This window comes from Hemicordylus capensis, chromosome 6 (assembly GCF_027244095.1).
Source record: "Hemicordylus capensis ecotype Gifberg chromosome 6, rHemCap1.1.pri, whole genome shotgun sequence".
In the NCBI taxonomy this organism is placed as follows: Eukaryota; Metazoa; Chordata; class Lepidosauria; order Squamata; family Cordylidae; genus Hemicordylus; species Hemicordylus capensis.
Genome location: NC_069662.1, coordinates 158,353,187 through 158,375,177, shown reverse-complemented (window position 1 = coordinate 158,375,177; position 21,991 = coordinate 158,353,187). Strand labels below are relative to the sequence as shown.

General features: G+C 44.2%; 1 protein-coding gene across 2 annotated transcripts in view; it reads left to right on the top strand.

Annotated features, from left to right (window-relative positions):
- The window catches only part of ACTR3B (actin related protein 3B), a 42,104-nt gene extending 21,087 nt beyond the window's left edge, over positions 1–21,017 (top strand). For both annotated transcript variants that reach the window (XM_053263498.1, XM_053263499.1), the window contains 5 exons: positions 2,652–2,825; positions 4,141–4,233; positions 12,472–12,597; positions 15,799–15,882; positions 20,019–21,017. In XM_053263498.1, the coding sequence (XP_053119473.1) occupies positions 2,652–2,825; positions 4,141–4,233; positions 12,472–12,597; positions 15,799–15,882; positions 20,019–20,114 (573 nt within the window). In that variant the 3' untranslated portion in view covers positions 20,115–21,017. The remainder of the gene's footprint in view (positions 1–2,651; positions 2,826–4,140; positions 4,234–12,471; positions 12,598–15,798; positions 15,883–20,018) is intronic.
- Positions 21,018–21,991: the final 974 nt, after the last annotated feature.

The window sequence follows — 21,991 nt, the reverse complement described above, 5'->3', positions numbered from 1 at the left end:
CATCCAATCAGCTGGGTGCTGAGACACACATTCCAAGGCACACCCTGTAGAATTCTATATATAGATGCTGCTAAAGTGGTGGCAACACATGAGCACCCTTCGGCTATGCCCCCAAGGTAGGCAATGGTGACGAGGGCATTCCCTCCTCAAGTCAAGAGCAGGGTGGGGATGGGTGAGGAAGCCGTGTGCCCCAGCAGAGCAAGGAGGAGAAAATGAGCAGCATACCCCCATGGGCCAAGGGCGGCGGCAGCAGCACACAGAGGGGTGGCACCCATGGTGGCAGGGACATGACCCTTGTCACCCCCTGCATACCTCTGCCTCACCCTGCCTCATGGAAGGGTTGCCCTTAGCCGATAGTGCAAATATGCAGCAAAAGGGAAACTAGAGCAGCACCAAAAATGGCCAAGGCAACAAAGAGAGATGAAACTCAAACTGTTGCTAGGTGGAGGACTTATTGGGAACACATGAACTGGCCTTCTACTGAGTCTGACTGTTGGTCCATCTAGCCAGTTTTATTTCATTCATTCATTCATTCATTCATTCATTTGTTAAACTTCTATACCGCCCAAACTTTCATCTCTGGAGTTGTCCACTCTAAGCAGGTATAGGGCATGGTTCTTATCAGTTGCTACCACCATCCTTTCAATTGAAGTTCTTATATGGAATTCTCTGACATGGGATTGGTGATGGCCACCAACTTGGATGGCTGTACATACAAGGGGCTTAGACAAACTCATAGAGGACAAGTCTATCAGTGGCTACCATTCTTGATAGCTATAATGCTACCTCCAGGTTCAGGGCAGAATGCCTCTGAATACCAGTACCAGTGGGAGGGAACAAAGGCAGGAGAGGGGGCATGCCTTTAATCTCCTGATTGTGGGCTTCGCAGAACCATTTGGTGTGCTACTGAAGGAAACAAGATGCTTGACTAGATAAGCCTTGGGCCTGATTTAGCAGCCAGGCTCTTCTTATATTCTGATGAAGTTTGCAGGGATTGAATCTGGGACCTTTTGTATAGAAAGCTTGTGCTTTAACACTGAGCAATGGCCCCTCCTAGACACTATGCAAAAGCCCAATTCATTTTTGACCAATATGATTTTTGACAATTTTTGACCAATCCGCCTTGGGATTGTTTTAATGAAAGGCGGTATACAAATTTGTCAATCAGTCAATCAGTATGTCTTCTTTAGGAGCAATGGCCCTGTATCCCTAAGGATGCTTTCTCAGAGTTCTAGACACAACCTTCACCTTTCCCTTTTGACTATGATTATTGAAAAGTAGAGCAAAGCTTGGTCAGTCAGTTCTATGCAGCTTGCCAGGAGTAGGATTGGATGTTCAGTGGTATTTGCTGATGATGATAATAAAAAACAAACAAAAAGCCCTTGTCACAGCCTGGTCTCAACCAATCCCATGACTTTAAGCTTCAGCACTGCCACCAAGTAGGCTTCTGTAATTTTTTTCTGGCTGAGTCTACTTAAACAGCCTTCCAAACCCCTGTTTCATTCAAAGTTAGATAGTGTGGAAAGGCTCCTAAGCATGGGGTGGGGAAAACAGACAGAGGCTACAGATCATTAAATTCAAAAAGAGAAATTTTCCTCTAAAACAGTTCAATCAAAAACAGTAGTTATTTTGGAAAATTTAGTACAAAGGAACAGCAGCCATATGAGCATAAATAAAATAGGATAAAAATGCATCCAATCTCACCTGCACCTCATACTGTGTCTCAATCCAGATTCCTTACCAGGAATTTTTTTATGATCAACTCTAATCAACTTCTGCAGCAGGCCTGGCTTTCCCCCTTGCTCAGCTTCAGGTCTGACTCCTCCTTTCCTGTACTGGAGGTTCAGTTCCAGACTGTTCCTTCAGCTGCTCTGAGGGTGATTCAGACCTCAAGAGAATTTTCAGCCTAGACTCTCCCAGTGATTTCTCAACTCTTAATTTCAGCAGCTCTTCTCAGCTCTCTGCTCCTGGCTCTCAAAGACTCCAACTTGAACCTAACTTGAACTCTCTGAACTAAAACACTTTCCCCTCCCAAACCAGGTTTAGAACAGGAGCTGTGAATGTTTGACCTCTGCACAACTTTTAAAAATGGAACATAGGGATGATGCAGTATAGAAATCTGTAACACAAAAGGAGGAGGTTCAGGCTTCATTCCTTCACACCCCTGTAGCTGTGCTTTCCTTCCATCGTTGAGTATGCAAGCACGTGGACAAATGTAGCATGTCAGTGAGGTGATTAAAGATACAGCCAGGAGCAGTTCCTCGGAGTGTGTGTGTGGACAGCTGCCACAGTCACAGGAATTGCTGGGATTATTCAATGGAACTTACTCTGGCTGACATCCAGATTAATGTCTCGCTCACAGTGAAGAAGGGGATCTCTTCTCTCTGCAGCCACCTGTGCCCCTCTATGACACATTCCTGAGAGGCACAGACAGTTGCAGATGGAAAGGGGAACCACCAAAAAGTACCCCTTCCCCCTTGCATGACTAAAAACATACTTCCACAAATGAAATGTTAGTCTGGATGTTGCCTGTTTTCTTTAAACTTTGCTTGGAGTTCTTCTCCAAGTATGTTGCAGGCTCAGCTGTAGGCAGCTTAGCCTTTTTAATCACAAAAATAATTGTCTATCTTTGTTCTTGTGTTTCTTCACAGGAAAAATACTGTTACATTTGCCCTGATATAGTAAAAGAATTTGCCAAGTATGATGTTGACCCACGTAAGTGGATCAAACAATACACAGGCATTAATGCAATCAACAGAAACAAATTTATTATTGATGTTGGTTATGAAAGGTTCCTTGGTCCAGAAATCTTCTTTCATCCAGAGGTAAGAAAGATGGTGGCTGAGTTGTTTGTTGGTTGAGGTGGTGGTTTGATGACATTTAATAGTGCTTCTGATGGCAGAGCTCCATCTTGTGGCCAAATCCTAGTAAGATGTGAGAATTTATTTAAACATAGCTTTAAACAATGCTAACATATCCTCTGTTTTCTAGGCCTTAGCTTAAACTATTTAAAAAAATTCTGCTATATCCTATTAGTATAATTTTCTTGAGAGCCAGCAACAAGAGTTACAAATTTATGCAATAAAACCCAAATGTGTAACAGCAGGTTTTAAAGAGCAGAAAAATAAAACCAGCTTGGCTGGTATTAAAGAGACTGGGAAAACTCAAAAGGGTATTTACCAGGCACCAACACAGATGGGAGGGAGGGAGGGAGGGCGGGCCAGGCAAGCCTTCCTGGAGAGAGTGTCCCACAGACAGGGTGCCACCACCTAAAAGAACCTGCTACCATGCTGCAAAAGGCAGAGGCACCTGGAGAAGTGCCTCCGATGAGGGTATGGCATAGGCGGATATATCATGTGAGAGAAAGTGGTCCTGTGAGTCACTGTGGACTTGAAGTTGTTTTAGCCCATAGTTGACCACCTGTAGTTTCTATTCTGAAAGTGATGGGCAATTATCTAGTCTTCCCTAGATCCCTCAGTGATGGATAGTTATAGGCTGGTCTCCAGTCTCCCATGGTTGGGCAAGGTGATTGAGAGAGAAGTGGCTAAACAGCTCCAGGCATTTTTGGAGGAAACCGATTATCTAGACCCATTTCAAACTGGCTTTAGAGCTAGCTATGGGGTTGAGTTTGCCTTGACCGGCCTGATGGATGACCTTTACCAGGGAATCGACAGAGAGAGTGTGACTCTGTTGGTTCTTTTGGATCTCTCGGCAGCATTTGATACCATCGACCATGGTATCCTTCTGGGTCGCCTGGGGGAAATGGAGATAGGAGGCACTGCTTTGCAGTGGTTCCGGTCCTATCTCTTAGGCAGATTCCAGATGGTGGAGCTTGGTGACAGTTCCTCTTTAAAATGGGAGCTATTATATGGAGTCCCACAGGGCTCCATTCTGTCACCAATGCTTTTTAACATTTACATGAAACCGTTGGGTGAGGTCATCAGGAGGTTTGGTGTGGGGTGTTATCAGTATGTTGTTGGACTACAGCTCCTATCATCCGCAGCCTTTGACCAATGTTGCTGCAGAAGATGGGAGTTGTAGTACAACCATTTGGGAATCCAGGTTTGGGAACTGCCGCCTTGTATAATGAACCAGTAATTTGTGTCCCTGCAATCTCCCCCTGCCCTCTTTTCTTCCCAGTTTGCCAATCCAGACTTCATGGAGTCCATTTCGGATGTTGTTGATGAAGTCATACAGAACTGCCCCATTGACGTTCGGCGTCCTTTATATAAGGTATCTTTTGGGACTGAGGAGGCAGCTAAAGCATATTCAGCTGAAAATGGAGAGCTTGCACTGGACTGATGGGCTCTTTAACTATATTGGCTATTCCCACCTGTTTGAGATGTCGGTTGTGGATACAGGTGGGATTAGATAGGCTCTAATCCAGGAGGAGAACTCGTGGTGGCAAGCATGGATTGTCCCCTTTGCTAAGCAGGGCCCACCCTGGTTTGCATATGAATGGGAGGCTACATGTGGGCACTGTAAAGTATTCCCCTTAGAGGATGAGGCTGCTCTGGAAAGAGCACTTGCATGCAGAAGGTTCTAAGTTCCCTCTCTGGCAGCATCTCCAAGATGGGGCTGAGAAAGAGTCCTGCCTGCAACCTTGGAGAAGCCACTGCCAGCCTGTGTAGGCAAAGCTGAGCTAGATGGACCAAGGGTCTGACTCGGTACAAGGCAGCTTCCTATGTTCCTAATCCTCATGTGAACTCCTGAGAAGCAGCTATGTACTGGCAAACCTCAAGGTGGGGTGGGGAAATGATTGCCTGCGAGCCTCGATCTGGCCAGGATGGCAGTGGCCAACCAACCTGGTGTAGCCAGCTCTGTATTGAGCATGGAGGAAAAGAACGTCCTGCCCTGTCCTCATTGGATGGAGGCCAGCAGACAGCCCCTCCTCCACCCACTCCTCCTGACACACTTCTCGGGAACATGCATGGCTCAAAAGGTCCAGCTGGAGGCTCTTCCTACCCAGCTGCCAGTTATGAGAACAAGCCCAGTAGTTTTGAAAGCATCCAGGCAGTTTCATGTTGAAGAAAGACTTGAACTGTCCAGCATAAAGTTTCCAGGGTGGTGCATAGATGGCCACCAGTGAGAGCAGCTCAAAGGTTCTTTTACATGGTGGTTATATTGCATGTACTAAATACTCTTGTTTTTTCAGTCTTAAGAGTACTGTGTATCTTAAGAGTGGTGGTGCTGTTTTGCTGATGGTAACAGATATACTCGGGATAACTGGTCAGTTGGTGGGGGGAAGGAATTGAACTTTGAGAGGCCCCCCCCCATACTCTTCTGCTTGGGTCATTAAAATGTGTAGGAAAGGAGGAGGTGAAAAAATATTTGAAGGTGGGTATTGTTATGAAGTGGGAATAAGCCACAAATTGCATGCAGTTTCAATACAACAGACTTGTGGGATATTGCTCAAAGCTGATTTTGAAGCTGTTCATTAGCATGGTCAATAACATGAGGCTATTTCTACTTCTTCACACTATGAGTCTTTTGTTCTGAGTGTGTGCTGTGTGGCAAGATCTAGCATCTGCCACATGAACACAAACACTGCCTCTTAGGGAGACTCCTCAACATGCTAAATACCAGACTATTCAGAGGCATACTCATTCAAGGAGGCCCTTTCATGAGGCAAGGTGAGGCTGTCGCCATAGGTGGCAGATCATTGGGATGCCAGCAGGGTGGCAAAGTACCCCACCGGTGTCACCATTAGCGCAACTCTTTGAATCAATCTGACCTTTACAAAAGTGGCAAGGTGTGCCTCCCCTCACACTCATGAAGCTTGCAAGAAATACAGGGAGAGGAGGCCACTGGCAACCTTCCCTGTTTCCCATGAACTTTCAAAGCTTGCAAGGGTTGGTTTTGAAAGGGAGCTTCCCCCCTACAGGGGATGGGGCAAGGCAGCAATTTACGCCTTGCCTCAGGCACTTTAGTACCTTGGGCAGCCCATGAGTGTGCATCTGCAGACAGAAGTTCTGTTTAGCTGTCTAGAAAGCTTTTTAATTTATTCATAAATGATCTAGAAGTAGGGGTAATATGTGCATCACTTTACACCTGCCAACACTGAACCACATTTACCACTTTGTTGCCCACTCACCCAGTTTGGAGAGATCATTTTGGAGCTCCTCACAATCCATTTTGCATTTCACTACCCAAAAGAGTTTGGTATCATCTGCAAATCTGGCCACCTCGCTGCTTACCTCTACTTCTTTATGGAACCATCATATTCAGAAGTAATATGCCCGTGGGACTCAGTCACTGAGAAACAGTTGCCTTCAGGCCCTGCTTGTGGGCTTCCTGAAATTTCGATGGCCATGGTTGGAAATTGGATGTTTGATTCAATGGTCTGATCCTGCAAGGCTGCTCCTAAATGTTCTATGCTAGACTATCAGCACCTCTTATGATAGTGAGTTCCACAAGATAAGTTGTGTGAAGAATTAGTCCATGCATTTGTCTGCATTAAAGATATATATCTTTAGATTTTTATATCTAAAGGCCTAGGGCACTTAAGAGAGTGCCACCTTCTTTATAATCCCCACCATTTACTGAGGTCATTAGGGGAGGTCAACTTCCAGTTGCTATTGGCCCATTTGTCAGTGACTTGAGGCCAGACCTTTTCTGTAGCTGCCCCTGGGCTTTGGAACACACTCCCTCCCGAGAAACGTGGGTTGACCTCCATTGATGGCCTTTAAGAAGGCCTTTAAAATACATCCTCTTAATCAGGCCATTGGTACTTCTTTTTAACTGTCTTTGTTTAACTGCTTGTAGCTTTTAATTGCAAACTTTGAGGTTTGTAAACCACGTAGCAATCTTTGACTTGGGCAGTATAAACATGTAACAACATAATTATTTGATCGCAGGGGTTTCCCATTTTGGTTCCTCTGATGTTGTTGGGCTACAGCTCCCATTGTCCCCAGCAACAATGACCAAAGGGAGTTATAGACCCTTAAAGATGGATGCAGCCACTTTACTATATCTTAAGTGTCTGAAGAACAGGCACAAGCAAAAATAAGTTGGGAGTCAGCCCTGAGGGAAAAGAACTTGAGATCTCCCATTGTCATGTGGGCTCTCTATGAAGGAATTAATTGTTAGTGGTTTGGTAATAACAAGGAGTGTTGCTCTGTCCCTGCTGACTGTCCCTTCTTTTTCTTTATTTTAAGTATTTATTGAAAGTGTTAGTCATTTAAATGCTAAACCCAGTATCCGAGCTCCCACTTTATTGTCAATAGCAGACTGCCGAGTGGAGTCTGCTTTTATTAATTTCTGTCTTTTGTTTGGTGGTTCATTCTTAAATCTTTTCCAGCTGGGATTAAATTACTTGGGTCTTTCCTGGAGTGCTCCATATTTTTCTGCTATGCTGCTTTCTGAATAACAGACAGTGTTTTCTTAAGCTAGGCTGATGACAAATCACACTCATTTCAACATGGTTGGCTGCGTGAAGGACTCCTCATAGCTGTTAAGAGTCCTGCATCTGAGAGACCCAGTTCCCTTCAACCATGGGGGCTTCTATTCGTGCCTATTTTTGTCACTGCCCATCATCTTTATCTTCATCTTTTGTGTGTGTGCGCGCACACACACCATTTGAGAGTCATTTAGCTGGGAACTGTTGATTGCTGCACACAAATTTCCATAGCAGCAGATGCAAACTGACTGAAGAGGCAATTGGCAAGGAGAAGTTGGAGTGAAAAAGCAATAAAACCAGGGAGGAAGCATATTAAAAGTGTGGGGGCAGAGTTTGACCAGGGACTGGGAGAAGAGTGTGATCAGCTGAAGCCAACTGGAGCTTGTTCCTGTCCCCTTGCCTTTTTAGGTTTAAGTATATATTAAAAGTGTGAGGAAGATTGTTATTTATTTAGATTTATAAACTGCCTGCTATAAATCATTTCTAAGCAGTTTACATAAAATTCAGGAGCTTGCATTAAATCCTTTCTTCACTGCCAACCTAAAAAATAAATAAATGGTGAAGTACAAAGGAAGACAATGACCAACTTAGTTTTTTACACTCTCCCTCTCTCTCTCTTTGGGGGGAAATCCCAAACTGCAGATGGCAAAAAAATCCCTTTGAAACTATTAAATTGGTTTAAAGGGGTGGCTTAAAATCTGAGCTTGATAGGTAGGTGGCACTGTCTGATCATTATGGCATGCCTGGCTGGAGTGCCTAATAATATTATATTTTGGAAACTGCTGATCAGGATGAGATAATATTGGATCTTTGAATATATTATTATTATATTATATGTGTATTACTATGTATGCTTTAATGTTGGTCTATGACCGCAAATAAACACGATGATAACATTATATTCTTCAGAGGACAACTGGTGGTTTTTCAAAAGCTTCCAACGTACATCCTTGCTGCTCTGTTTCCTGTCTTTGTTTCAGGAGTACTGTGCTTACCTTATGTAAGGTGTTTAGAAAGATTTTGGATATTCCTGTGCAACACTGTATATACCTCCACAGAACACAGGTTTTATATTATGTAACATGCTGGAATGAAGACAGAAAAGCTCAGCAGCTCTTGCTATGGCCAGCACAAAGAGGAGGGTGTAATTCCCGCCCCTCCCTCCACTTCCCCCTTAAGCAAATGTTATTATTTGGCAGCCATAGGCTGCCTGAGTTCTTATCTGTAGCTCCCTTGTGGGCGGGGTGGGCGGGAGAGAGAGAGAGTGTGTGTGTCTTTGCTTTTGTCCCCCCCCCCCCCCGTCCCCACAACTGCTCAATCCAGGGATAAATCTTGGAGCACAACTTACTCAAAGCAAATGAGTCCAATTTCTGTCCGACAACTGAATCCACCCTTGAACCTGAGCATGTTTTATCTCCTGAGTTACAGGGATGCTCTCTGTAGATGTAGTGGGCTGTTAGGTGAGCTGTGATGATGACCTCCTTGTTTAGCAATCTTCCCAATCTCCAGAAGACACCTGTTCTGTTTAGTCCCTGAATTTGATTGGAAGGATGTGTGATATCTTGGTGGTGTTGGCATGAGTGCACAGTGCTCTCATAAGAACTTGGTGTAATAGACGAATGGTTTAAGCTGCCCTCTTGGCCGTTGCTATGTGTTTTATGGCGGCTTCTTTTGTATGTTGCTTAATGATTTAAAAAAGGAAAAGTAGAGTATAAATATAAATACTACTAGTCCTGATTTATAGTTTATGTTGAAGCTAAAATGAGTTGATGCTCTTCTCAGTAGACTTCAGTGGGCTGAACAGATCTTATGAATGCTCTGATATGATGTGTGTTCCCAACATACCAGATCTGGGGTGGGGGGAGATCCCAAGGCAGAATGAAGTGAATCATAATCTTTAAATTGCTTCAATTAAGTGCTCTTAACCCTGGACATCTGGGCCGAAAATTACCTAGGTGCACCTCTAAATGCCAAAATCTGCTGCAATGTAATTCACTCATGTAGGCTTCAAAGCCCAGAGATATGGAAGACTCTAAACCTGTGGAATCTTCTTCTAGAAGAGCTCTTCCTGGTGCCAGGATTCCATGAGGATTCTGCTGCAACTGTATTTCAACCCTCTGCGCACTAGGTCCATGTGCAATCTTTGAGTGGCAGTAACATCTTGTTGAACAGATGTGCCAACATGACTGCACCAGTGGCCAGCCAAGCATAAACTACAGTCATCTTGGCTTAGTCTATAATTGCTTACTTCGCTTCTCTAAGGAGCAAGTGCGATCTAGCGCATGGTAGGGCAGCCAGTAACTCTTACTAGCAGGTACTTTATGCACTGTGACAGATGTGACTTGGCTTCTCCCAGGTAATTGCCAGCTTTGTCGTCTTTCTAGCAGCATGAATTGGTGGCTTTCAGAGTTTCCTGCATTCTACAATAGTGCAGAGTCCTGGGATTAGTAGGGGAGAAATGGTTTTCTTTGTTCATGAAAAGTCGCTCAAGTGCATCCACCTTGGATGTGTCTTGATAATGTGTGGTCTGCTAATATAGATATTTATTGGTTGCTACAGTTCCAGCAGGAGGGGAAGGAAGGATTTTGATCTGTGAAATGGCAGCTTCTACTTTGGGAAATATTGGATGACCATGTGAACCTTCTCCTTGGTGGCTTAATAGTGGCAACACAACCATTTGGCCCTACTCCAGAGGAACTGAGCATGCACAGTTCAAGGAAATGTGAGATGCGCCTTCATTCAGGAGCAGATTGCAGAGATGAAGGCTCCAATTGTCTAGCATTAGAAGTGGTTTGCCTGTTGAGATCCGAGGACTGCTGTGGTGAAACCTAATTATTTACATCACACGGCACTTTTGCAGGGCAGAAGCTGGACAGCTCCCTGCCCCCAAATAATTTGCAGTCTAAAACTGGAAGAGTAGGGGAGCGAGAGACGAGGGCAAGAAAGGATGGATTGGGGCAAATGCAGTCAGTGGGTGCTTAAAGCTTGGTTATGACTGAGAGTAAAAATCAAGAGGATAAGCCAAAGGCCACGTGGAAATGGTGAGCTTTGAGAAAGGACTTGAAAGATATGTGAAAGAGTGAGGGCGTAGCTCAATAGCTTCTGCTTTGCATGAAGAAGGCCCCAGGTTTAGTCTCTGGCATCTCTCCAGGTAGGGCTGGGAAAGACTCCTGCCTGAAAACTTGAAGAGCTGCTGCCAGTCAGTGTAGGCAGTATTGAGCTAGATGGACCAGTGGTATAAGGCAGCTTGCTATGTTCTAATGAGGGAGAACTCTCAGCTCCAAACAAATTTGCAGCTTATTTTCCCAAGTCCCTGAGTGCAGAGGTGCACCTGGGTGCCAAGGTTTAACACAGCATTTTTTGAGTGCACTATTCCCACTGTTTAAAAAGTTACAAAAGATCAAAAAAATCATTTAAACATCAATGCATAGACTGATCTGCTCCAGATTAAATATACAGAGCCCTCTCATCCTGCCCTGCATCTGAGCTGAATATCAAAACCCTAGGCCAAGCCATTCCAGGAGATCTAAAGGGTTGGGCAGAAATGTTGAGTGCTGTACCCCTTTTAAATGAAAGCATATTCCTCCACATGGGGGTGGAATTATGGTCCAAGGGGGGGCTTCAATTCCAGAAGTTTTTGTAATTTTCTGCCATAAAACAAGTCACTTACAGGCCTCTTTAGAAGTTTAAAAAACCCCTCCCTAATTTATTGAAAATAAATGGATTGACCAATCTGCTTCAAATTAAATATCCAGAGCCCCGCCCTCCTGCCCTGCATATGTGCCAATTATCAAAGCCCTAGGCCAAGCCATCTTAGAAATACAAAAAAAGTGTGGGGGAATAACCCATACAAGTCCCATATAATCCCACCCATGCTTTTTCTGGATGGGTCCCACAATGAGGCAGGCACAGCACACAAGCAGGCAGTGGTGAGGGAGGCAGAGCAGAGGGCTTGCGCAAGTCTGGGGGCAGCCAGCACTGGCCACCTGCCTCCCAAGCTTAGCCCTCTGCTGCTTGGTAGCCTTCCATCCCATGCTGCTAAAGAGCCAAGAGGCAGGCAGGGGCCTCCATGCTAGCCCTGCCCACATGCCAAACAGCTGATCAGCTGGTGTGAGGAGCAGCAGCAGCCTGCTGAGAGACAGGGAGAGAGTCTCTGGATGGCCAGCACCAGGCTGCGGGTGTCCTGGACGGAGAAGGGAGGCATTGCAGAGCCCATGCCGGCGACCACGCGGGGAAGAGATTCCCAGTGTTGGCTGCTGGCACGCATGCTGATGGGGCCCTCCAGGGGAGTGGGGACCTGCACCCTGAGGTCCGGGCTTAACAGTGCCTCTGAGTGAAATGACTTGCAGTGTGTGGCTTTTTCTAAATCTGAAGGCAGATGTACACAATCCAGGCTGTGCCTCAGAACACGCACTGATCTCCAAGCTGATAACTGCTTGTGCAGTGAACCCGGTGTTCATACTTGCCATGGGACGGTCCAGTGGCATATTTGTTTTGCCATATGGCTAAGTGTAATGTGATTTGTATCCTGTTTTTCCTCTGTGTGCAGTGTAGTTTGGGCTTCCCCTTAGAAAATCCCTATCTCTCTCTCTCTCTCCATCTCTCCAAGGCATAACCATTGCTAATCCCATGTGTGGCAGCTCTTGCAAGAGTTTGCGAGCAGCTGCCTGGATAGTGACGGGGACAGGTGAGAAAATGGCAGCAGCGGCAGGTGGGCTGGGAAAGCACCAGCCTGGCCAGCCAGCAAGGAAAAGCACCTCTGGTGGGTACGGAGGGAAAGCACTGCTGGTGGGCCAGTGGGGACAGAAAGTGGATGTCAGGCCGGCCGGCAGGCAGGGAAGGAAAGCGCCGGCCAGGATGGCTGGTGAAGGAAAGCGCCCGCTAGGCTGACGGGTGGGGAAGGAAAGTGGACGGGGAGGGGGAGGAGAGACAGGGAGAACTAAGGGCACAGATGCTCTGCGCCGGATCAGCTAGTACATTTGATTTTGTCTTGTGCTCATGACCAGTTTTGGACCATATAGGCTGAAAGGAACAAAAGCAAACAAATGAATCATTCTTTCTTTGCCCCATAGAATGTGGTTCTTTCAGGAGGGTCCACAATGTTCAGGGATTTTGGGCGCCGGCTACAGAGAGACTTGAAAAGAGTCGTGGAAGCTCGACTGAAAGTCAGCGAAGAGCTCAGTGGTGGTCGGATAAAGGTAAACAAGACTTTTACTACCTATTAAATGCATGAATGAGCAAAGCAAGTGCACGTGTAGCTATTAACGAGGCCTGTAAATCAGATGACACTTTTACAAGGGTACTACAAGCATCTGTTCAAGCCAAAGACGAGTCCTGAAATGTTGTGGTAAAGGCAAAATGGTTCTTATGGCCTATAGTACATGAGGGGCAGTGGCAGCTGGTGGCTCCTGGGAGTGAGGTGGGGGTGCTGCTAGGCAGGGCAGGTGATGGGTGGCACCAGAGGTAGTGAGAGGTGGAGCCAATTGCAGGCAGCTGTGGAGGTGGAACCAGGACTAAGCGAGTGCCTTTGCAGTAACTGGCAAAGTGAAGATTTGTAGCTAATGAGTAGGATCCAAAATGCGCACACACAAAAATCTCAATTGCTCGACAGGAGAGAGTTAGTGGGATCAAATCACAAGCCCACACACCGAGGAAAAGAACTGTACAAGCCACAAGTAAAGCACAGACCAGCTACAAAAGGCTGCTTCTGTGGAGAGTGAATTACATTCTGAAGTTACCGAGGCAGCTATGCCTGCCTGATCTATTTAAAAAATGAATACTACTAATAAGCAACAAGAGAGAACTCTGAGCCAGAGTGGTACAGTGGTTAATGTGCTGGACTAGACTGGGGAAATAAAAATTCAAATCCCCATTCAGCCATGAAACTCACTGGGTGACTCCGGAACCGTCATTTATCTCTCAGCATAACCTTCCTCATAGGGCTGTTGGGAGGATAAATGTAACCATGTGCACCACTCTGGGCTTCTTGGGGGAAGCACAGGCTATACATATAAAAGTAAATACATATAAGCCACAGATAAAGCAGAAACCAGCTACAAAAGTGGAGAACAAATGCATTCTGAAGTTACAAGTGTAGCTCTTTGTAAAAATGGATACATAATCACAAGTTTTTCAATGATTCTTGCGGCAGCTATGAACTATCTCTTGTAACCTAAAGGATTCCATGGGAAGCAAATATGCATGGGGACACCCTCTCCCTACTCAATGCCTACTGAACAGCTGGGTGCCACTCTCTGCCTGCCTTGGGTGCCCATCTCTTAGCCTGAGTGTCCATCCTAGCAAGCAACAAACGTTTTTTAAATAGAGATCGCCTCCTTAATCCTTGCCCAATGAACCATAACTCCCAGTGGACATATTAATGTTACAGATACTGGCCACAATCCAAAGAAAAACCTGGTTAACTCTCTACATATCATATGGATTTTTAAAATTATTTTCATTGTAACAGAATTCATTCTTTCTCTACGTACACCACACCTATATGGAAAGCTACTTCTGCAATTATTTGAAAAGCAGTTTGGATCCTAAAAGAACTTTCTGGCTGCTTATGCCAATTTCTAATCGAATTAGTCCAGTCTTACAGTTTGCTGTCCCTTCCAATGTTTTATGGCATGTCATGCTGGGAATGGGCCATAATGCTTTGCATACAGATCAGAGAGCAAGGGAGAGAAAGCAGAGGTTGCATTCTTCCCCTCCAAACAAAGAACCCAGCAAAAGATCAGACTTACCAACAGCCTGTCTGCCTGCCTGCCTGCTTTCTAACCAAAATGTGATTGGATTATTTTGAGTGGCTAAAAGAAAAAGACTTTACCACCCTCTGGGCACTCTGGCTGCTTGAGGAGTCAATCTTCCTAGTTCCTCTCTGATTGGTTTATAGGGAGGTCCTAGGACCACTCACTTTTCAAAAAACAAAAGTGAGCATGCTTATTGGCTCCTGCCTTATTAATATTTATATTTTTAAAAGATCTGGAGCTTTTCATTTTACAACACAGCTGGAATTTTCTTTTACATTTTTGCCATAGCATCACGTTCTGCTTAGGACATGTGCTGCTTTAGGCCTGATCTGTGGCTTGTCTTTTCGGCCATTGGAGCAGCTGTTCTGAACATTTCAGACAGGCTCAAGAGGGAACCACTGTTGCTAATATGGAGATGATGTAGGCAGGGAGACTTCTGCCTTCCCTTATCTCTTGCAGTGGACTTTGGATGGCAATGTTGTGGGTCCTATTAGCAAACAGAAGAAAAGATGACTTCTGCAGATTGTGGGGTGGGCAGGGGCATGGAATAGTTGGAGTGGGCCCTGGAAGAAGTGAAATCTGCCCTGCCCTGCTTTGGTCTTACTGCATAAGAATGGTAAGGTCACCGTGAAGAAAACAACCTCTCGCACGCCTGTGCAAATAATATTGTGCCCTGGTTCAGAATCATTTTAAAGCTTATATACCTACAACAATAGCCTCATAAATCAACACTTTTATCTTTCTTATTTGCCTATGCTCTCACTTTAAACACACATGCACACGCCAAAATTTTCCATGGGAAACTGAGTCCCAAGTTTTGCTCTAGGATTTGGGGTAAATTGAACCCAGTTGCTAAGGAATGTTGCAAGGGTGGTGGTGAAAAGAAGTATTTGAGTTTTACACGGTTGTGTTAATGAGGGCGGGATTCAAAAAGGGTCCCTAAGCTGTGATCATGAGCTAACAGTGTGCCAGTGAGTTGGGGAAGTGGGAGATGAACAGCGAGCAGCCAGTATGCCCCACAGACATTTGTCCCCCCTTCTTCAATTACAGCTGCATCCCGGGGGGGCGGGGGAGAGTTTAGAATGGATTTGAGATACTTGAAACTGGCTCCTGTAAGGATGCTCGTTCCTCAAAACCTGTCGAAACAGTTTACAAGCTTATGAGCCTTGCAGTAGGGTGTGGGACCCAGATGCTAGACGACAAATGCAGCAGTTTGTGGACAGAAGAGTGCTTCTGCTTGTCTCTGCACGGCTGGGTATTCGGACTCCCCTTTCTTCCCCCTATAGTAGCCGTTCCCAAACAGGGAGCCTCCAGATGTGGCTGAATTACAACTCCCATTAGCTCCAGCTACAATTTATTGTGGGTGGGGATGATGGGAGCTGTAGTTCAGCTGGTTTTAATTTTTAAGGTGTTAAATGATTTTAATGTGTCAAATGATTTTGATTGTAAACTGCCCAGAGGTGCAAGTTATGGGCGGTATAAAAATAAAAAAATCTGGAAGCTCCCAGTTTGGGAACCACTGTCCTATAGCAAGCACTTGAAATACGGGGTCAAGGCACAGCTGTTCTTCAGGCCAGAGAGGAGGTCTGAACAAGCAAGGTTGCTCTGTGTTTACTGAACTGGAGGTTGTGTTTTGCTTTCCAGCCCAAACCGATTGAAGTTCAAGTGATAAGTCACCACATGCAGCGCTATGCAGTCTGGTTTGGAGGATCCATGCTTGCATCCACGGTATGTTGCTTTTGAAATCACTTTGCTTTTAGAATCGCTATTCTGGAAGAGATCCGAGGTCATCTGCTCAGGTTCTTGTCTCTGTACATAGGACTGATCAAACCTCCACAGCAGATTGAGATGAAGCTAATGTCCTTTCTATCAGTGGGCATGCAATAATAATAATAATAATAATAATTATTATTATTATTATTATTATTATTATTATTAATGGATACTAAAATGTTTAGAAACAACTGGTGTCAGCAAAAACATTCAGATATTTATTTAAAAAAGCAATGAGCATGTGGAGTACACAGTTAACAATCAATGGCGAGGCACTTGGACAGGTTAGCATTAGAAGAGGCATTTTCCAAGGGGACTCACTATCCCCTCTGTTGTTTGTAATCGCCATGACCCCACTTTCACAAATACTAAACAAAACAGGCCTCGGTTACCAAACATCTAAAACATCAAGTAAAATCAACCATCTGCTGTACATGGACGATCTGAAGTTGTATGGAAAGTCCCAGTCAGAAATCGAATCACTGCTAAACACTGTCCGTATATTCAGTAGCGATATAGCAATGGAGTTTGGACTAGACAAGTGTGCTGCATTAATAATGAACAGAGGAAAAATAAGAAAAACAGAAGGAATAGAACTGCCCAATGCAAGCAAGATCAAGAACCTGGAAGAGAAAGAACATTACAAATACTTGGGCATTCTCCAGGCTGATAACATTGCACACACTGAAGTTAAAAGAAAAATTGGAAGTGAATACATCAGGAGAGTCAGAAAAATCCTCAAGTCCAAACTCAATGGCGGGAACATCATACAAGCCATAAACACCTGGGCTATACCTGTTATTAGATACACTGCAGGAATAATAGACTGGACCCAGGCAGAGCTAGAGACGCTAGATCGTAAGACCAGGAAATCATGCTCTGCACCCCCGCAGTGATGTAGATAGGCTATACCTCCCTTGCAGCTCAGGTGGAAGAGGAATGCTGCAAGTCCATCAAACAGTAGAGGAGGAGAAAAGAGGCCTTGAAGAATATATAAGGGACAGTGAAGAAGATGCACTTCAAATGGTCAAGAACGCGAAACTATTCAACACCAATGAAACAAAACAGGCCTACAAGAAAAAATAGTCAAGAACCGAGCAGAAAAATGGAGAAATAAGCCCCTGCATGGTCAATATTTACACAATATAAGTGGAAAATCAGACATCACCAAAACCTGGCAATGGCTTAAGAATGGCAACTTGAAGAAAGAAACGGAGGGTTTAATACTGGCTGCGCAAGAACAGGCACTAAGAACAAATGCAATAAGAGCAAAAGTCGAAAAATCCACAACAAACAGCAGTTGCCGCCTTTGTAAAGAAGCAGATGAAACAGTGGACCACCTGATCAGCTGTTGTAAGAAGATCGCACAGACTGACTACAAACAAAGGCATGACAAGGTAGCAGGGATGATACACTGGAACATCTGCAAAAAATACAAGCTACCTGTAGCCAAGAATTGGTGGGACCATAAAATTGAAAAAGTTGAAGAAAATGAAGATGTAAAAATATTATGGGACTTCCGACTACAAACAGACAAACATCTGCCACACAATACACCAGATATAACTGTAGTCGAGAAGAAAGAAAAACAAGTCAAAATAATCGACATAGCAATACCAGGGGATAGCAGAATAGAAGAAAAAGACATAGAAAAAATCACCAAATACAAAGATCTACAAATTGAAATTGAAAGGCTGTGGCAGAAGAAGACCAAAATAATCCCAGTGGTCATTGGCGCCCTGGGTGCAGTTCCAAAAGACCTTGAAGAGCACCTCAACACCATAGGGGCCACAGAAATCACCATCAGCCAATTACAAAAAGCAGCTTTACTGGGAACAGCCTATATTCTGCGACAATATCTATCACCATTGACAATAAAATTCTGGCATCCCAGGTCCTTGGGAAGGACTCGATGTCTGGATAAAACAAACCAGTCAATAACACCTGTCTGACTGTGTAAACAAGAAATAATAATAATAATAGGAGCATCCCTTGCTATAATATTAATCCATCTTCTCTTTTTTGGGCCACGTCTGCAAATATACATTCATTTTTCTTCCTCTTAGGACTGTTGGCACTGGCTTGTAGGGAATTATGATCTGCTCTGAGCGATAGCAGATTTCAAAGACGTGGAGCACAGACATTGATGGCAGGAGTTTAAAAGTAGCCATGAACCTTATTTTGTGGCCTGTGGTGGAAGAAGCCAACCATGATTGCTTCCAAAACCACAATACAAATGATCTAACGGCCTTCTCCAGACCCAGATCTTGGCTAGCCAATCATGGGGCCACAGTGCAGTGGTAGAGCATCTGCCTTACATGCAGAAGGCCTTGGAACTGGCATCTCCAAGTAGGGCTGGGAAAGACTTCTGCCTGAAACCTTGGAAACCTGTTGCCAGTGTAGACAATAGCTAGATGGACCAAAGGTCTGACTCTGTATAAAGCAACTTCCTATGTTCCTATGGAACAAGAACTTGTTCTCTTTTTGCTCTTTCTACACATCTTTGCCCTGTGAGGACAAGCAAGAGTAGCATACAGAATACAAGAAAAATGCATTCGGCATATGGAATTCGCAGAGATCAATATACAGTCATCCCTTGCCAACCGCTAGGGTTTCGTCCTGGCAAAACCTCACCTTTGGCAAATTCACGGTTGACGAGGCATTAAAGTTTATGGGAAACAGGGGGTTAGGGGAACCGCAACTGCAAAAAGACCTAAAAATAAGGAGGGAAATTTAAAAAAATTGCTAGAAAAATCCTATAGTATCTCCAACAGTCACCAAGAAGAATGAGAAGATCAAACCTCTCGGATTTTTTTTAAAATCCCACCTGCCCCCCATCACTCAAATTCACAATACAAAACGGAAAACACGTGAAATCAAGAAATCTCAATCAGAATACCGTGTTAATAGAACACACAAATGCAGTGGAAAAATAAATACTAAATAAATGGTATAATCAATCCATATATTCATATATTCACATATTGCTGTCAAACATAATGTGCACAAAGGAGGAGCCAAGCTCCTATATGGACCCAGAGAATATAGTTTCTAATGTCTCTTTGATGTATCCTTAATGTCTTTGATAATAAACCTCATGGGTCACTGAAGAAATGAAGTTATGGGTGCACACATTCCAGATCCAGGAAGCCTGGAAATCTGAACATATCCACCTCAGTCAGCTGCTCAAGGCATCGAACTTGGAATTCATCTGTTTTAGTCAGCTGCTCTGCTTCCTGGATCTGGAATGTGTGCACCCATAACTCTTCTCCAGGCTTTCTGTTCTTCATTTACACTTTTGTTTCCTGTCTCAAGTGTTTGTGCTGAAAAACACCTTAAACACACATCTGTATCTTGCATTTTTAAAAAATAGTCTAAAAATAAATTGGCAAGGTAGCCTAGGGATGGATCTCGCAACATGTAAACACAACATGTTGAATGCTAAGATCCAGTGGCAGTGCAGTGGATATCAGTGCTGCTGTTTCCAAAAGGGATTATTTCAAAGTGTCCTTCCAGACAGTTGTACAATGCACAATGTGCAACTCAGTGCAAGTTCTAAAAAAGAACTTTACTCACCCTCCCACAGATTTGGTTTGGCTTCTAGCGCAGATTCATGCTCTGATCAAATGCTGAGCAGGGTCCTTATATGACTCCACTGCCTGTCAGTTCTTGTTTTCCAAGAACAAATTACTATTCTTCTGGCAGGTGTGGGGAAAAGGGGATTTTTTTCTCGGAAAGCAAGAGCTAGCCAGCAGGTGGCGCTGCAGAAATTGTATGAGGTTGCTGCTGGGGATCTGACCAGCATGTGAATTGCTGCTGGGAAAGAAGACGGAAGCCTGTAGGAATGTGGAGAGTGAGTAAGCTCTCGCTTAGAATTTGCATACTTCACATTGTACATTTTACTGTTGTCTCAAAGGAACCAAAGTCTAATTTTAGAGCAACTTTTCTGGGCACTGCTAGTGTATGTTTTTTCTCTCCTGCCTTGAAGTGCATGCAGTAGTGCTATGCCTGTTCTAATTCTGAGTGTCTTTGTTCTCATTTTGGTTGGTATACTTTTTTCATACATATCTTCTTGCCTTTGTTTACTGCAGCCAGAATTCTTCGAAGTATGTCACACCAAGAAAGATTATGAAGAATATGGTCCTAGTATTTGCCGTCATAATCCTGTGTTTGGAGTTATGTCTTAACCCCCATTGTGTGGAGGTATCTGCTCTTGTGTCTGATAGACCTCCTTTTTGGATGGTTGGAGGACAGAACATGTGCTGTAAATACTGAGAAACACAGTGTGGGTATTCCCTTGCCTTGGGGAGGAGAACTTGAAGGCCACAGTGTGCACTGGAATCATGCAATGCAATGCAATGGACAACCCAGAACTGTTTCCACAAAAGCCATGAATGTGCCAATTATTTCACATATCCCTTCTCCCCCCCCCCCCACCTCACCCAACATGAGCTTCCAGCTGATGGGCAAACTCCTGCTTGGAAGATTGTGTAAATGGGAGTTGCAGAGAAAAATAGAAAGAAAACAAAGCCAAAAGGCTCACTGTCAAACTCCTGGAAAAGTGCTTAAGTGTTTCTGACGTCAACCTTCAACCTGAATCTGGTCTGCAATGATGAGACTCTAATGCTGGCAAATCACTGCGTTGGTTTCCATGTTGAGCATGATAGTCTTCCCTGAACAGATGAGAAAGTAATGTGGAGGGTCTTCATTTGTAGAAAAATACTCTAATCTTGCAATACAATTTTTTAAATGACAGTTTATTGAGATGGTTTTTCTGGGTTGAGCACAAACGGGTAGTAATCTCATGCAGTTGGTGGAAATAGTGCAAGTTTCCAGTTGAGATGTGGACTGGTAGGTCTTGTTGGCCAAAAGAGAAAACAACCCCAAGCCCCCTTTTTGGGTATATGTGTGCTTAAAAAAAAAAAAAAAAAAAGTGGTGGTACTACTTTGAGTGAAATGAATGTTTACGCCTCTGAAAGTATTGTATGAGATTTACTACTGCTATTTATTTAACTTTTATTGTTTGGGGGCTGGTGCGTGGTGGGTGAAAAACTGCTGACTACTGGTGAAATAAAAGCTGTTAAGATGTTTTCATGTGTGTATTGCCACTGGTGGTTTCATGCCTTCTTATTTTTCTGGAAAATTCCACATTTGCTTTTGGATGGGATTAGCATATCAATAGACAGTGGCTGACATCCTGATTTGCTCTTGCAGAAGGACACTGCGCCAGCACAAAGCTGTTGCACTACTTGTGCTACATCTGGAGTTTAGGTTCCAGACTAGTGTTGCACTACGGCAGCCATGCTTGTGCAACCTCTAGCACAGCTCATTGGTTTTGAAGGAAACTTTTGCCCAAGGGCATTATGGTGCAGTTCCGCAAATCCCCATTTTTAACATAGCTATGCGAACTGCTTGCACTAGCACAGCATTTCTCGTTACGCAAGTTCTTAGTTAGGATGTCAGCCAGTAATTAATGGCTGACAGCCAGCCTAAGTTAATCATGAATATTCCTATTAAAATTAATGACAAATTAGTCATGATTAACTTGCCCAACTTCAAACAAAATTGTTCCCAAACTTGGGAATTGATCTTGGCTGAAAAACTGGGTGTAAACATATGAAGAGTCTTGCTAGATCAGACCAAAGGCCTGTCTAGTCCAGCATTTTGGTTCCCAATCTATGGTTCCCAGAGATTATTCTAGGAAGCCCTCAAGCAAAAAACAATAGGCCTTTCCTAGTGTTGCTTCCCAACAGTGAACCTGGAGGAAGCATAGAGCCATCAAGCTTAATAACCACTGATAGACAAATCCATGGAGGACAAGTCTAATGCCCTTTTAAAGCCATCTAAGCTAGTGACCATGGCTACATCTCGGGAACAGGAGATTCCATAAATGTGAAGGAAGTACTTTATTTTGTCTGTCTTGAATCTGCCAGTCAGTTTCACTGGATGACCCCAGTTCTAGTGTTACAAAAGAGAGAAGCTTCTTTCTAACCACTCTTTCCATACTATGCTCCTTTCTCGAGTAACCATCTGCCTAACTTCAGAAGGCAGGGAGCACCTGAAA